The sequence below is a fragment of the Erithacus rubecula genome (assembly GCF_903797595.1).
Source record: "Erithacus rubecula genome assembly, contig: SUPER_Z_unloc_2, whole genome shotgun sequence".
In the NCBI taxonomy this organism is placed as follows: Eukaryota; Metazoa; Chordata; class Aves; order Passeriformes; family Muscicapidae; genus Erithacus; species Erithacus rubecula.
Genome location: NW_027635860.1, coordinates 9703154 through 9721276, shown reverse-complemented (window position 1 = coordinate 9721276; position 18123 = coordinate 9703154). Strand labels below are relative to the sequence as shown.

Here is an 18123-nt window from a genome sequence, read left to right as displayed (position 1 = left end):
GAAGTGATCAAACTTCTTTTAATCTTACCTTGGTTCCTCAAGCTATTCTTCAGTCAGGTTATTTAATTTTCTTCATCCTGCACAATTGATATATTTTTTCAAGTTTAATGTCAGTTGAAAAGTGAGACCTTTGAGTGTATATGTCTTTTGATTAAATTGTATTTTTGATAGACATTACATGGTTTATAGCTGCAGTGCTGAATCAGATATTACAGTTTTATAGAGATATTTTTCCCATTACATTTCAGTTGCTTTTTTTCACTCAAAGGGGTTTATGACTTGATGAATAACAAAATTTTACTGTTTGATTACTTTCTATTTTTTTTTACTAACTGCTAATTAATGCCATTAAATTTACCTTGAAATAAATGAAAAGGAATATTTGCAGAATAGATAACTATGTGCCCCATAATGGACATTAATTATTTAATCATAAACTTCTGACTTCCCTTACACTTTCACTATATGGATTTTTGGACCTTGTATCTATTATATTTTTAGGAGACCACTGTTTGGAAAGTCACCATGTAGTTGAGATTTACTTGTCTTTGGTTTTTCAAAGTCTTGTTGACTCTCCTTGAAAAGCATTTTGCAGTTAGTATATTTATTTAATAAATAAAATGTAGCATTAAACTGCACAGCCAGATCATTTAGAAAGATTTACTGTTTTAGATACAGTTCTTCTGAGATACTGACATTGAACGGTATATGGGTAAGATGAAAAACAAGACTTCTCATCTTTGCTTTATTAAGTTCAAATTATACTTTGTCTTTACAGTTTTTTCTAATGTGTGTTGCTGGATTTTTGTTTTACATAGATAAGGAATCACTTTTCAATCCCGTTAAATGTTTTTGAAGAAGGAAGATGTTTAGGGACTGCTTCACCAGCGAATGAGTTCAACATACCCTTTTCCTCTTACAGGTACTTTATTGTAAATTTTTTTTTGTAGAATACGTTTATACATTATTGATTATTGTATGCATGTAATTATGCTTAAAAATTGTTTACTCTTGCTACCTAATTTTGGATCCCAAAAACCTGGGGTGTGCTTTCTGTGCTTTCAGGCATGGACCCCCTGGAGAATATTGCTTTTGACTTAAGGCCTTGGAAACAACTTCTAAATATGAATAATAAGTTAAAATCATAAATATGTGGTGAATTGAAAGTGTGTGCTTTCACATAGTGATGGTTTTAAATTTAAGGTTTTTATAGTATAGCAATAGGTGGGGAACAAGATGAAGAATTTTAGGTGGTGCCTGTTTGTTCATCCTTCCTTCCTCCTTCCTTCCTCCTTCTTCCTATTTAATTCCTCCTTCTTCCTATTTAATTCCTCTTTCTACTGTTTCATTGTTGAATTGTGGAAGTATTTTGAAATCCCTACCATTACAATAGTATGAAATTTTGGGATCCAGTCCATCATTCAATTCCTGGTTTAATCAAGATAAAGGCAGGCAATGATCTACTCCTGGAAATCTTTCAAAATAAAAATAATATTAGAATATCCCTGTTGCATAGTACTTTTTATAACTGAAACATTCAGTCAAATGTTAAGTATCTACAAATGTTTTCATTTACAGATCCGTATTGAGTTTGCAACCATTAGCCAATGAAAACGGAGTGGGAGAATATGATATGTGTGAAGGAATTACGTTTGATGAAATTATGAAAAATGTTGACAGCTTATTGCAAAGGAAATGCCAATCTGTGACATCAACTAACCAATCACTTATTATCAATATTGTTCCTGAAAAAGATTCATTGACAGCTTCATTAGGTGCAGAAGATGAATGGGATTTTCCATACGTTGTTCATTTATGGCCTTCTGTTCTTCTCCGCAATCTTCTTCCTTACCAAATTACTTATTCTGTAGAGGTATGTTCATAGTGCTTGAATTGTAGTGGTCTTTCCCACTTAAAATGTGAAGGCTGGTTGAAATGGAAATTAAAACAAAGGGGTTTTGGTGGAATATTTCTGAAGCAAGTTCACAGATCTTATAAGGGCAAGTCTTACATAGTCCAGTAAGGTCTGTATTTCCAGAACTGAAATATTATATCACAGAATGTGAAATGTGGTGTCATTAAGGCATACTTCAGATACATGCGAAATAAAACCACTATACCAGTTGGGCCCTGTGGAAGTCAGTTGCCCGAGTGCAACTTCAGCCTAATTAAATAATGCACCTTTTTCTGTGGAGACTGCCTCAAGTGGATCCCCCTATGTTAGCATTTTATGTGCAGTCACTGACTTTCAGCAGCAGCATGCTTTTAACAAGTTCTCATAGGCCTACCTTTTTGCCAACAGCCCAGTGCCAGACTTCAGATTCTTTCCAGATGAAATTAAACCATCATATGCACTTTGACTGTTAATAGGCATTCTTTCCAGTGCCAGATGAGAGATAGTCTTGAGTAAAATACCTAAAACATGCAGCACAGACACTGATTCCTTAGCACTGTGTATTTCATTCTATGCATCTGGTATAATTGTGCCCCACTGATGTCGCTTAGGATAATAGACATAAAGTTGGGAGACAGATTTTTTTCAGATGGTCTTAATATTTAGTGTTTGAACTCAAATATTAGAATCTAATAGTAAAGCTTCATCACAAATAAACAATTACTAGGACTGGAGTCTGTGGCTTGTACCAAATGTATGGAAGCAAAAGGGTCTGTATGTTTTTCACAAATTTAAATTTAGTGAAGAAAATACTGTGTTGAGGAAATTTGTCGTTTAAGAATATTAGTGTGTTTGAATTTGGTGACAGGTGGGTTTTTCGATTTGGATATTGATGACAATGCATTAAAGTTCTCTTGGCAAAATGTTGTATTAAACTAGATCTTGAGGGAAGTAACATAGTTAAAAGGGACAAAAATTATTTTAAAATTGTGTCTTGTATCTTAAAAGCTTGTATCTTAATTTTTAAAGCTAGGCAAAAAATACAAGTTGATATGAATTTTGTGTGTGATTAAGTATATCCTGTTCGGTGTCTGCTTGTCTTTTTAAGGGAAATGGGAACAAATATGACACTCTACAAGATGGATGTTCTGCCCAGATTCATAATGCAGTCTTGGACCAAACAAAACTAGATTTGCAGTTGCTTAACTACCTTGATCAAAACTGGAGAAGCGAGTACCATATAAAAAGCAATCTGCCTGATATCAGCTTCACAACATTTCACTGTGCCACAGAGCTGGATAAGACTGAACTGGATATTGCTGTTCATGTGACCTACACAACTGGGCAGATGATAATAGCAATTCACAGTCCCTACTGGATGGTGAATAAAACCGGTCGAATGTTACAATACAAAGCGGATGGTATTCACCGCAAGCATCCTCCAGATTACAAAAAGCCCCTCCTTTTTTCTTTTCAGCCTAAAAACTTCCTTCAAAATAATAAGGTATTGTATTTTGCAAACTTGACAACTTGTGTTGTTGTATAAATGCATTTTTACTTTTTAAAATGTATTTTCTCTATCCTATGCTCTGTAAGGGGATTGAAACCTATAAAATCTCTGTCTAAAAACAATGTTTGAAATAAGTGTGTGTCAAAGATGCTTGAGATAGGAAATTTACATTATCAGAGGTGTTGTTATGGAAGAGATCCTCAGATCCTTTGAAAGAAGTTCACTGAGAAGTGTTTTCTAAATAAAACAAATTCCTTTTGCATTTATACTGGATCAATTAAGGTTCTTATTCCAGGTAAGACATAGAAATTGTGTAGGAAATGTAAAGCTGTGGTACTTAACAGTGAATGCTCTGTGAAAAAATTAATACTTGCAGTTGTGGTTGGTAGATTGGCTCTGGGTTCACAGGATGCTAAGGTTAAATTCACTATTTGAGTTTTCTGAGTTTTTTAATTTTAATGTTATTGATGGATGAATGATATGAGAGAGATTAAAAGAGTGCATTGACTTTCCATTGAAATTTTGATTACTATGTTTTTTAAGGAATCTTCCTCTGGAAATTCTTACACTTAAAATGCTTATTTCACATGGGTCATAACTAAGCATGGTAAAAAATACATTTGTGAGATAATTCTGGCAGTTGTTATGTCTTACATGGAAGTACTGGTGTTTCTATTTGAAAGTTATGTTTATGCTTACTTTATATATATATGTATATACAACTTTAAATGTTGTCAGTGACTTGTAAATTGAGAATTAATTTAGGGTGCTTGTTCACAGGTGCAGCTGAGAGTAACTGACAGTGAACTCTCTGATCAGTTTTCACTGGACACTGTTGGAAGTCATGGTTCTGTGAAATGCAAGAGTCACAAAAAGGAATACCAAGTGAGTTAAATTTATCTTTCAAATGCATTATTTTCGGGTGATATAAATGGGGTGTAAAAAGTGTACTTGAAATAATGTCTTTCTGTTCACAGGTTGGTATCACCATACACAACAGCAGTTTCAATATTACTAGAATTGTAACCTTCACTCCATTTTTTATGATTTCAAATAGAAGTAAATATACTTTGGAAGTAGCTGAAGAAGGCAAGGAAAAGTGGATTCCCATTGTTTTGCAACAGGTAAACTTATAATAGAACCTATTCCAAGTTGTGTCTCTAAAGAAAAAAACTGGTTTGAACACTCACTGAAGGAAAACATGAGCTGTATGTAGTGTTCAGCAACAATGCTTGACTATACCATGCTTTTTGTATAAGCCGTCCATGTCCTTTGCCATTTTTCAGTGTTGCGTTAGGACACTGTGGGGCTGGTTTACATTGTATTTAGAATTTTTTATTCAGTCACCCTGTGTCGTAAATAGTATGCGAAGAAGACCTCTGCTATACTATATTATCACTGTATTATCTCTCTGCAGTTGCACTAGAGCTTCTGTTCAGTTCAGCAGTAGTATGTGGTAGGGTATTTTGGCTGGCTTGGTATGCATAAAGCCACCTTGGTATGGGAAGAAACTCCATCGTGTGGATCAGTTCAGAGAGATCCAAATGCTTCTTCAGGATTTAATCTCACTACTGCTTTTAAGTGTTCAGTGCATGCTTTCCAAAAAGGGATCCCTGGCCCTCAGGCCTAGTGTTATGAAAATGGGCTTAGGGCTTTTGTCTGTGCTGCAGAAACTGTTGCAGACAGTGTGCATCTTGGCTGTTGGCACTACGGTATCACACAATTATTTTTGTATGTGTGTTGGATTTTGGGGCCATCATGCCTTTCTACAGGGCATTTAGGAAAACCAGCACTTATGTGGGGCAGTGTTGGAGGTTTCTTAAAGGTGAAAGTGATTTGTAGTGCCTTTTGTGAAGAGTGAGATTCTTCCCCTTCCCCCTTGACAAGAGCATTATCCAAAACGGGGTTTAGCCAGATGGATAGTGTGGTTGAAGGCTCAGCTGATTTCCTTTAGAATCCTAGAAGTATAAGATTGTTAGACTTGGAAAAGATTTCTAAGATAATGTATCAAGTCAAGCCACAAACCTGGTGCTACCGTAAATATGTCACCACAAAAATAGATGCCCAAATGCCATATCCATGAATTTTTTAACACTTCCAGTAATAGCAATTTCACCACTTCACTGGACAGTCATTCTAATGCCAGACTTGCCCTTTAGTTTAGAAAATTTACCTCATAGCCACCTTAAATGTCCTCTGGAGCAATCTGAGGCTGTTTCCTTTGGTCTGATGCTTGGAGACCAGCCCCCACTTTGCTACGTCTTCCTTTCAGGCAAGTTTTAGAGTGTGATAAAGTGGCCTCTGAGCCTCCTTTTCTGCAGGCTAAACAATCCCAGCTCCCTCAGCCATTCCTCATAGGACTTGTGCTCCAAACCCTTTAGCAGCACCATTGCCATTCTTTGGGCACACTCCAGCACCTCAATATCAGCATTATAAATAGTCTAATTAGTTACTAAAAATGCTTGCAAACCAAATTGCAAAAGTTAAAAGAATATATTCAGTGAGATTCCTAACTAGATCGTTCTATTACTTTTTTGGTATCTTCAGTATATGCTCCTTAGCTGTGTATATTATCTACATGTCATTTAAGTAGCATTATTTTAATTACTAAAATTTATATGTTGTTCCATTGTAATTTTTGTTAAGTGTGCGTAAAGATGTTTAGACCTTTAGATGTTGAAGTCAGTTCAGCTTTCCATGATGCTTATAATTTTCAAAAAAAGTTTCTTTGCTTTTACTCAACAACATAAGCCTACCTGTTTGTTCTATTTCCTAATTTTCTATGTTCCTCTGAACCAAACTTTTGCTTGGCCTTAAATAGTTTTAAAGTGCTTTACATGTATGGTTTCTGATCTAGTTTATTGATAAAGATCTGAAACGACGATATCACTATAATAGTGTATGTGTAGTGATATGGGCACCTTCATATCTAATTTCTTACTCCTAGAAAGTATGGTCAGATGGTATTATTTCTTGTTTTGTGGTTTATATTTGATATATCTTTGCTATTAGAGTAAGTCAAAATATTAGCAGAAAGTTCTGAAATTTCTGCAAAAACTACTGAAAGGTAATAGTTATGAAATACATTCTGCATATATAATCTCTAGGTCTCCTATGTTGGCTGTTTTATTTGTAGGCCTACAGGATTTGGCCCCACAAATGTCAGTGTTCTTAGGTGTTTTGTAACTGTATTAATAAATTTTAGTCTTTTTGGTAATAAAGTATCTAGGGAATACTCACAGATCATAGGATGACTCCTAAAAACTTCTAAAAGATTAGATATGGCAGTTTACCAAGTAGAGCAGTGCAGGTCAACAGAAGAATCTGTATCCCCTTCTAAAGTCTATTTTCACAATGTGTCAATATTTTTCCCTTTGGTAGGCAATCTCTAAAAATCCATGTTTTGACAACTTGGTCTGCCAGGGCTATTCTTTTATCACTCAGTTGCCTAATCCAATATGTTTTTCATCTTTTCTAAATATAGATTATGTCAAGCCTGTATTGGTCTGTCTTAGGTCTATCTCTGTTCTTAATGCAGAATAATTTCCAGGAGCAGGTTTTGATCTGATCTTGTTGTTGAGATGGGGAGCTCTGCTATTCTGCTAGTCTAGATTTTTTAATTTTTTTTTTTTTTGGTTCATGCCTGTGCTTTTGTTTTCTTTTGAGTATTTCTTACATAAGTCTCTTACATTAGGTTGATATTCAAAACACAAAGCAGCTTGAAGAAATGTTAATGCATATATTGACTTGCTCCTTTCTCCCACTATTCTATTTCTTGTCATTTTAAGTTAAGCAGAGACTTTCCTGCTGATTTTTTTTTAAATCACTTTTCTTTCTGAGTAACAGATATCATGTCTTTTCAGGAAAGAAAGCAATTATTATATAGAATTAATCTCTGAGATGTCTTCCCTGTATCAGAAACCTTAATCACTATTTTTAGAAAAATCTATTGTTCTTCATATATGCCAACAGAGTTGGTTGGAATGTGATTAGTGTGCAGTGGCTTGCTAAGGACAGTCTTAAATTTGTATAGTGCAAAACAGTTGATCAACAACTATCCTTAGAGAAAGAAAACATTACTGAAGACTGTTCATAAGGTCACTGCTAAATATAAATTAAAGATCCCACTGTGGAAGCAGAATTGTTGTATAAATATAACATCTAGTGAAGAGCTTAGCAAGCGTGTGGTAAAAGGCTTGAAAACAACATTATGTGACACAATCTGTGGCTAAAGTCTGCTACTAAAAAAATTCAATTCTCTGTACTTGATTAAGTAATGTCTTGTTTAGCCAATCCTTTTCACTTACTTAATTTGGATTTTAAACTTCCATTTGCTGTTGACTGATTCTCCTTGAATTTCCTCTGGGCTCAATTAGTTCCACTTTGAGACTGACTTACGTGCTGTGTTTTATTGTAGCTTACAACACAGTTTAAATTTCCTTTGTCTGTGGGATAAATGTTGATGTAAATAACACCTTCAATCATACCGTTTAACTATATTTTTTTCCTTTGTCTTCCTGCTTCCTGTGGTGTGAGAAACAATGGGAAAGGGAACTTAGTGGCATGGTAAGTTGGTGAAATAGTCTTTCACCACTGGAGAATTGACTCTAGGATTCAGATGCAATTAAATATCGATGTCTCATTTCTTAAAATATGTTAGAGAAAAATGGTTCTAAAATTTTGGATGCTGCATGTCAACAGTTTGAAGTACAGGAAAGAATGTCTGTCTGAAAAGACTTTGGCTGTTGATAGCTGACAGTTACTGTTCATCATAGCTTCTTCTCATGGCAGGACTATTAGTTAATTAGAGACTTTTCATTAGTTAAAATTAAAACTTTGTCTTCTCTGTCTCCTGGTTATTTCTATTTAGCAAGTAACTGTTGAAGAAAGATTGCCTTTCAGATTTTTAAATCTCTAATGGTTATGATTTCAGTTGTGAATGTGAGTAGCAGAGCATGCTCTCTGATTTAGCTGCCTAAGGCTCTGTACTGTGTGTTGTGTACCCACACACCTGTGTTGTATATGTACTTTTAAATATACGTGAAACACTTTCAGAAGGACTGCTGGTAGCTGATGTCTTGTGTACTCAAGTCACTCTGGGGTGGCATTTATTCTCATTTTGTCATTCCTTTTCAATGTAAGATTGATTTGAAATTTATACTTTTTTGGAAGGAGGTCTGCTAATGGAATAACAGTTTTGTCTCTTAGTTTACCAAGCTTGGCATTTTCAATGTTGTAGCTATTTTATACCCTGGATTTTATATATTTTAAATGTACTTCTTTTTGTGAATATGAAGTTTTGCTGTTTCCTCTTTAGCTCCTTAATTCCTTTCTTGACAGTAGTCTGAATTACTTCTTGACTTGCTTTCAATGTTTTGTATTCAGGTAAGTAATAACTTCTAGGGTTTTTTAATAAGGTTTCTGATCCTAATTGGTACACTTTTGGATGAAATTTAGTAGATTAATTTTGGGCTAATGTGAATGGCATTTAACACCTCAATTGCATTATCACTTTGAAATTTGTGATTTTTCTTTTCTAGTGCATTCCCTTTTGGCCTGAAAATGATGCCAACAAACTGCTTGTTAGAGTTGAAAATTCTGATCTCCCTCCAAAGAAGATAAATTTTGATCAGCAAGAAAACTGTCTTTTATTGCATTTGGACAATAAGGTAACATTGCCTTCCGTTTTTACATGTTAGATATAACAGCATAAATCACTTTTTCATTTTTGTTCTCAAAACTTTGTTTTCCCATGCAATATTGAGTTGCAAAACCTTAGCTTAGGAATTTTTATGCAAATGCATTCTTGTGCTATCTTTTTTTGTGTGTGTACAGATATAAGTAGGTATTCTGTTTTAGGTGCTTCTCTGGGGAGCACTTCTACAGGAGCTAAAATAGAGATTGTTTTTCGAGTATTCTTTGTGAGAAGTATTAATGTAAGTTCTAAAGTAACACTGAGTCGCTCTGAAAAGTGACTTTGACTCCAATAAATTTACTTGTATGTAGTAGATAGTATCACCTAACAGTAGTTTTTAAATAGATGAGTGGCTTTTGTAGTATAATGTTCTGGAGGACATGAATGTGTATGCTTGTAACAAAGAAGGTTACTCTACTACCAGTCTAACTTTCCACAGAACAGAACTCCTGCATAGTTTAAATTACTGTGTGCAGTACGTGCTATCTGGTATTTAGATCAAGGAAATATTTTGAGTATCTGGTAAAATGACTAGTTTTACTCCATGATAGTTTCTTCTTATAATGAGAGGAAAAGTTTTTCAGAGTATCTAAATTACATTTGCTTTGCTGGAAGTCCATTCCACTATTACTAATTTTTATAATTTTTATAACTGATAGCTTGGAGGAATTGCAGTGGATGTTAATATGACTGAACATTCTAAGGTGATTACCTTTTCCAATTACCATGATGGTGCAGCTCCATTTCTGTTGATAAACCACACCAAAGAGGATATTGAGTATGGACAAAGGTACGTATTGAAAAGGTTTATTGTGGGTGTTCGCATGGAGACTGTGAACTGTAATTTTGTGTATTGAAAGCCTGCATAAAGAAGCCTGTTTAAAAGTAATGGCTGTCAAATTTTGTCAGAGCACTCAAAAATCTCTTGCTTGGTAAATTTAAGACAATGAATTGTTATCAATGTTTTATTGTGCTAGGTAGTTCTACAAGTGAGCTGTTTTGTGATGTCTCTTGTATGATTTTTGTGGGCTTGTGACAGCAACATTCCTGGTGGGGGGCAAGGGATGTGCTTTTCTGGAATTGTGCAGATACTGACTGTACAGAATAAGTAACGAAAGAGATTTAGCTGGAAGAATGGGTTAAAGTTATGTGAGATGGGGCTGTGAGAGGTAGTTATATAAATTTTGCCAAGCCAGGATGAAACAAAGATAATTTTAACAAATACTAGTTTTTTACAGTGAGTGAATATTCACTTCTGCACTTGCACACAGTTACTCTATTTTCTATCTGTAATGTCTTTATAATGCTTTGCCGCTGTATGCAGATAGTATGCAATGCTGAGAAGTGTATACCTGCAGCATTCTTGAACTATTTCTTTTTAAAAGCCAAACAACCTATCTTTTTTTCCCTTCAGTCAGTCAGAGCAGTGTTGTTTAAAGATTTTTATTTGGAAAGTGTAAGAGTTGCTAGTCATCCTGTTTGCTTCCTGTTTGCCTGAGGAATGATTGTTTGGTATGGTTTTTCGCTGTAAAGATTAGTAAATTTTATCTTTTTAGATTAATTGTGAACATCCCTAGTGTCAATTTAATTAGAACAGGTTACAATATTTAGAGTGGAAGGTCCAATCATTTAGTCCAACTGCCTGACCACTTCAGGTCTGATCAAAAGTTAAAGCATGTTATTAAGGGTATTGTCCAAGTCAAGGGCTTGGGGCATCTCCTGCCTCTCAAGAAAGCCTGTCCCAGTATTTTGAAAGAACATCTTCCTAATGTCCAGTCTAAACCTCCCCTGGCACAGCATGGATGCAGGGGAATGGCTCAAATCACTGAATCCCAGCAAACAGAGATCAGCATCTCTCCTCTTCCTCTTCTGGGGTAACTCTTTGCAGAGAGCTGTTGAAGACAATTCTCCAAGCTTTTAAAGGTATGGGAAGGGGGACGGAGTTTAAAACACATTTGTCTGAAAATGCTGATCACAAAATGGATAAGAAAATGAGTATGTAAAATCTACTGTGTATACCTTATTCTTTAAGTATATGTATGTATTTTCAAGTACAAATCCTCATTATCATTCTGAGAATGTTTTTGTGCATGTTTTTTCATGCATAAGGTTATTTTTGTTCTGTTTACATTACTTGAAAATATAATTAGTGTTGAAATACTACAATGCAAATGACACAAAATATTAATTGATACTTCAATTTAAAATTACTTTGTTCCAGTTCCCTCAGTGAACTAGAAGACTATCTTCAGCCAAATATGGCAGTATTGTATACTTGGGCAGATCCAACAGGATCTAAGAAATTAAAATGGAGATGTGGAAATAGAACTGAGGAAATCGGCCCAAAAGAGGTATTATTTTTTAATCAAAATCTCCTTTTAATGGTGTCTAATTTTTTATATGTCTGTTCATCAGTGTATGTCTGAAACTTTGTATTTAATGAATATAATCAGCAGTTTCATATGTGAGTTCCAAACACTGAAGAGTAACAGCACTTTGTTGGAGCTTGTGGCAGTACACAGACTTCAGTTGAAAAGCCTCAGAGTGTGATGAGAGGCTGTCATAAAACTTTGTAATTGCTGTTTTCCCTGTACCTTAAAAGAATTTCTTCTTCTGTTGTGTTGCTAAGACACCAGGTATTTTTTGTGAAGTACAATGATTAATAGAGGTGTAAAAATTTTTCCTCTCTTGTTTTTAGGACAAAATGGACATACTCACTGTGGATTCTAGAAAAGCGGTCTATTTCATGTCGTTTTATGAAGGTTTGCAGCGTATTGTCCTGATCACTGAAGATGAGAATGTATTTAAATTGACATATGAAAGTGTAAAAGCAGAGCTAGCAGAACAAGAAATCATACTGTCTTTGCAAGATGTTGGAATTTCGTTGGTTAATAATTACACAAAACAGGAGGTATCCTACATTGGAATTACAAGGTAACTTTGTGTGCAACGGTCTGAGATGTTTAACTTCAGTTTAAGTGTTTAACTTTAATGTTTAAATTCACTGTGAATTTTATTTTGGCTTGTGCTGAAAGAGCAAAAGAGGTCTGGGTTAATATTCAAACCTAATCACTATATTTTCCTGCTAGCAAGAGAAATGTTTTCATTGTGTTTTGCACTAATGCATATGCTAAGTGTATTTAGATGTATGTGGTTTTGGAGTGTGTATTTGTAACTCTGTATGGCAGACTTCCCAATACACTGAACAGAAAATATTACCTGTTTACTTAGTTTGAGAAGTGATAATAGAGTTTTAAGGAGTAAGGTCTGTGAATGGTTTGTGTCAGTGGGTTTTGTTATCTTCCTTACAGAAACAGCTGAATTCTACACTGGAAATTTTGGTGCAAAAGCTTGTAGATCCCTTTAGGTTTGGTTGATTAAGTATGGTGATACAGTGCTTTACTGCTTGAGTTTCCTACTATAACATTTCATAACAGAGAAGCAGAAAATAAATTATGTAATGCTTTGGAAGTATGTGCTGTCATGTATTTAAACAGGGCTCTTTGGAATCATCAAGGGACACTTGAATATAATTGCCATAATCCACACACCTATTATTATTCACAGTAATGAGGTTGACAGAGTGAGATTGTTTTTCTCGATTAATTCTTTCCACTCTACTAAAAAACAAACAAGCGTGAACTTCTCATACACATGGGCTTCACGTAATCACATTCATAATTCAGAAAAAAAATTCCAGTCCCTGCCCTCACCTGAGAAACAGTGCTCTGATATTCAGACAGTGGAAAGACTCCATTAAAAGTGGCAGCTAATTGCCAAGATTTGCAGAAGTGTTGAGATTTCACTAAATCGGTTTTTCTTTTAAAGCAGTCATCTGTAGTCATCACTCTAGCAGTGCTTATAGTTAGTTTTGTTTCCTTGTCAAACTCTGAGATGTCAAACTTCTTGCAAATAGATGGCAGTACTGCTGAAATTGGCTTCTTTTCTTTGGCAGCAACAAAAACAAAAGCCCCCAAACTCAAAAACAAAGCCAAGAAAGGTGGAAAGAAAAAAAAAAAAAAAAAGGAAACTGTCAGCAATCGAGATAATACTCTTTTTTGTAGGTTTTTTTTGTTGCTTTGAACTTCAGCTCATTTTCTCTTTTCTGCCGTTGATGTGTCTGAACAGACACAGATGTGGCTGTGTCTGGAAAGCTGTATTTTTGTAGGCTCTACAGTAATTTGTGGAAAGGAGGACCTTCTTACCTGCATGATATAGTTTTGGTTTGTGTCCTGTTCTGTGCTTTAAGTTTGACTATAAGGTGAAATCTGGCACAGAGCTTCTCACAAAAGCAGTGGAAAAATGTCTAATGCCATTTAAGTTTGATTAATTATTTGCATTAACAAAACTGAGACACCCAAGAAAGGATAATGTTTTTTAAAAAACAGTCAAGAAACAAACCCAAAACTCCCACCATGAAATAGAGGAAATATGTAAAACAAATTCACCACCTATTGCTTTTAGATTAAAAACATAAATGAACAAGTTGTCAAAAAAATGACACAGTGCCAGAGGCATTTTTGTTTTGACTTGAGCTTCTCAGTTTGTAGTAAATTTAAAATGCCAAAAAAATGCAGGACTATAAGCAAAAACTACATTGAGATTGTAGAACAACGGATGGCAGTACTGCTGAAATTGAACTTCCTTGAGTATCACTATGAACCCTTCCTTGTGAAATGGGGAGTTACACAGACTTGTTAGTTTGGTTTTTTTTCCTTCATCATATTGCAGAGACTGGCTACTGCTTAGTACCAAGAAGGCAGTGCATGATTTGGGTGCTTCTATTTGCTACAGTAATGCTTTATGTTGTGGTTTCTTATTCCCTATTTACAAGCTATTACAAGTCACACTAGTTGGTGTGTTTTCAAAAAGCTAATCCTTCTCTTTTCGTTCTTTGCTTTGTTTTCAAAGTTCTGATGTGGTGTGGGAGACAAAACCCAAGAAGAAGTCAAGATGGAGACCAATGAGTGTTAAGCAAATTGATAAATTAGAACAAGAATTCAGAGATTACAGTGAGCTAAGTCCTTCAGAAAACAAGATTATTGAGTTGGAATCCAATGTTTTGGTAATACTGATAGTTCTCTATTGCTATTGCTTATATATATGCACAAGAAAAAGATAATACATTAATTTTGATGCCTTTGATAAAAAAATACGGTGAAATTTGAGATGATTGATTTACCTACACCATTTGAAACACTTCTTGATCTCAGTTTAAAAAATGCAGGAGAAATTCCACAAACTTTCAGTGTCTTCCTACAGACCTTTTATTGTTAGTGCCTGACTTTGAAATTGAAATGTAACATTTTTGGAAGTGGTGTTACTACATTAGCATAAAACTACAGTAAGGAAGCTTTGCATTTGGTTCATATCTTATACCAGTAAATGTGTTAATATAAGGTTGGTTGGTTGGTTTGTTTTAGCCTGAAATCCTGTATTTGTTGTGGCATGATTTAGCTATCATTCAACCACATAGAATTGAAAATGAAATTTCAGAAATTATTCTGGAATGTAGAAGTACATTATGATCTAAATGCTCAGTCCTTGTCTATGGTTAAATTCTAGACACTCTCTAGAAATGTTCTGTAGGAAAATAAACACTGAATAGATAAGTAATCCAGCTCTTTATCTCAGCCATTCATGGTCATTACACTGTTCAGCTTTTCCTCTAGATAACTATGTGTTAAATGATAGTAACCCCCAAATAATGCACCATTGTGTAATTTTGTTTCTACTGAAATTTAAGGCAAAATTTGTTTGCTTTAAATGAAGGAAAAGTGTGACATATAACTTAAAAGCGGCAGAATTTCTATTGCTGAGCTTTACAATATTGACAAACAATGTAAATTTTAAAGTATATTCTATAAAGCAGGATTTTAAAACACTTGGCATACTAAATTTTCTTTAATAATTCAATAGGTATGTTTAACTCCTAACGGAACTAACATGACGATTCAACAGCCAAATGAGATTCCTATCAGAAGAAATTATCTACCAGCTTTAAAAGTGGAATACAGTTCCTCTACACATCAGAAGTCTTTCAGAATTCAAATTTACAGGATCCAAGTGAGTCATGTGAAAATGTAGATGTTATTTATTCTCAAAGAGCAACTTTTATGGAAACTTGGATTCATTTCTAGAATTGTTTGGATTTCTCATTTTCAATTTAATTGTTTTCAATTTAATTGTAATCATTGGCTTTTACATCAGTGCTTCTCAATTTTTTAAAATACTACTTAAATGCTTTTTGGAAAAAAGGAAAATAACTATGACTTTTGTTAAAAAAATGACATATGAAAAGAATTTACTTAAATTTGACTGAAAAAATATTTTGCATTCATACTTGCATTTTCTTGGAGCATTTCTGTATAACAAGCAGAAAGAGAGGTGAAATTTCTTGTCTTGCTATGCTCAAGATTTTAAAAACAAATCCTTTGCAAAACTTTTGTGGACCATTTATTACTACCAGTTTAAAAAAGCTTTTCTAAATTATTAGAATTGGATATTAGATTTTGAAAATAGATATATTTTAAGTACAGTAGTGGCTTTTTTCTCCTTTTGGATTTGTGAAAGGCCACAGATAATGATCATATCTCTAGAGTTTTTCCTGATTTTAAAATATTTCACTATTGAAAAGCTAATTTGCTGCACCTTGTCCTGTCCTTACCCCTACTAGATACAAAACCAGATTCCTGGAGCCATATTTCCCTTTGTGTTCTATCCTATTAAACCTCCAAAGTCCATCACCTTGGATTCAGGTTTGTTCTAGTTTAACATAATCCTTCCTTTTAAAATAACAAAATAACTTGCTTGTACTGAAGTTAACCGTTTTATCAGATTTATCACTTTTATCAGTTGAAGTCTGCATGGGCTTTCTGGCTACAGATAATACAAATGAGAATGGTAGCAGTAAGGAAGCAGTTACCTCTACAAAGAAGATACACAGAAAACTATTTCAGCAACTAAAAATTAATAGAAAAAAATAAACTGTTATTTGTCATTATAATACCTTTTAAGAGCATCTTTTTGACATTTTACTCCATTGATTTTGGAGAACATATAACATGAAAGTTACATAAGTTTAAAAGGAGGTTTTCAGTTCAGACCACCACTAAAATTTAATGCTAACTAATATATAAGAAGACTTGTCTGTTCATAAGATAAATCTTTTTATTTTTGATGGTAGTGAATCTGTTGCACTGTTTCTCTGCTACTTGTATTTGGAGTTTTGGGGCAGTCAGGATTAATTTCTCATTTTTAGACTTGCACTATGTCCCTACTGATCTAGTATCATGCAATGCATGATCTAGCAACCTATCTGAAGTAATCTCAACTAGTAAGAAAAGAAATGTGCCTCAGCTCAAAGTTGTTAGGTGAAGCACCATTTGTAATCTCTCCAGATGGCAAATTATGTTTTTGTATGGTTTTTGAGTAGTATTCCCCATCACTTGGAGCATAGAACTTAGCGTCACTATACTCTGTTGTGAACTGGAGTCTTTAGGTAATTTTTTCACACCAAAGTCACTTGGAAAACCTGAGTAATATCAAAAGGGATTCTGGATTGAGACAAAGAACACTCAGTTGCTCGTTCTAAGTGTGATCAGTTTTAAACTACAGTGCATGAATCTGCAGAATTCTATTTTGTTTATTTAGTTTGCATTTTTGCACCAGCCATTGGAAAATCTGACATCTAAGGAAATTACATAAGTCTAAGATTATATCAATATTAATTTGCTTTTAAATGAAAATTATGCATTTTCAGTTAAATAGCATTTTGATGTTCCATTTTGTCCTTGTCTTCCTATTACTTTCCGTTCCTGCTCTTTTCCCTGTCTTAGTTGTTTGCCAGTCATATCCATTATGTAATCCTGATGTACAGGATTGAGAACTCTGAATGAATATGACATTTTCATTAAAAAATCTTAGGAAGTTATGTATATATAACAGTCTGTGCTGATATCTTATTATTTGACAACTTCATAGCGCCGAAACCGTTTACTGATGTCAGTATTGTCATGAGAACTGCAGGACACTCACAAATATCTCATATTAAGTAAGTATTCTGAAATGTTCCATCTCTATTGCTATTGGATATGTTTAATCAGACTTTAAAATAAAATTATTATAGATGATTAACATAATGAAAGGTAATTTTAACATAAACTCAGTCCTGGAAATTCAGAGCATTTTAACAGAGATGAAAGCTCAGTGTCCTTTATTATCCACATAACTGAAGAGTAAATCAAGGATTTTTAGATGTCTTTTTAATGCATCTATTTAGTCATATTTATTTAGAAAAAAAAAAATCTTATGTATAGTGGTGCTTTATACAGTGTTAAATGCTGCTATGTGTTTAAAATCATTCTGGTTACTTGGAAATGTAACTTATGTCTAAGTGGGAAGCCTTTTCTTCACCAGCAAAGATGAGTCCCTCAAAAAAAACCACAAAACAAATAAAAAAAGAAAACCAACAACAAAATACAAACACACACATAAAACAACCCCTCAAAACCAAAACCCACACTAAAAAAAAACCATCAAAACCAGTACCTGAACTTGTGCAAGTGGTCTAAATACCCTATACTAAGCCTTAAGTGTTAAGCATTTTTGTAGAACACTTAATAATTATTTTTTGTTTCATGTGTAGGTATTTTAAGGTTCTGATTCAAGAGATGGATCTCAGATTAGATCTTGGTTTCCTATATGCCATTGGTGAATTCTTTGCACAGACTGATGTGCCAAGTGACCAAGAAGAGGTAGAAACCTTTTGTTTTTTAAAGTTAAATAGATTTTAAATTTGTACATATTCAACTTGTCTTTAAAAAAACCCTAATTTTCTGTGTCCATATCAATGGTTAATTTCTGTGTATCTGGGAATAATATGAAGCTATGAGGTTTTTCATTACTGTTACCTGAGACAGGTAGTAGAATCTTTCTTTTATGCTCATCTTGTATGCAATGCAAAGAAGACTTTAAACCTTATGATGCCGGGACAATGAGAGGTGTTTATACATAGGAGAGTAT

At 34.1% G+C, this 18123-nt stretch overlaps 1 protein-coding gene across 1 annotated transcript in view; it reads left to right on the top strand.

Annotated features, from left to right (window-relative positions):
- VPS13A (vacuolar protein sorting 13 homolog A) overlaps positions 1-18123 on the top strand; it is a 105965-nt gene that overhangs the window by 65333 nt on the left and 22509 nt on the right. The window contains exons 46-60 of the mRNA XM_079331223.1: positions 819-922; positions 1579-1873; positions 3003-3398; positions 4185-4289; positions 4382-4528; positions 7932-7970; positions 8945-9073; positions 9759-9889; positions 11321-11450; positions 11798-12033; positions 14011-14164; positions 15019-15165; positions 15776-15857; positions 17083-17152; positions 17747-17855. Coding sequence (XP_079187349.1) covers positions 819-922; positions 1579-1873; positions 3003-3398; positions 4185-4289; positions 4382-4528; positions 7932-7970; positions 8945-9073; positions 9759-9889; positions 11321-11450; positions 11798-12033; positions 14011-14164; positions 15019-15165; positions 15776-15857; positions 17083-17152; positions 17747-17855 — 2274 coding nt within the window. The remainder of the gene's footprint in view (positions 1-818; positions 923-1578; positions 1874-3002; positions 3399-4184; positions 4290-4381; positions 4529-7931; positions 7971-8944; positions 9074-9758; positions 9890-11320; positions 11451-11797; positions 12034-14010; positions 14165-15018; positions 15166-15775; positions 15858-17082; positions 17153-17746; positions 17856-18123) is intronic.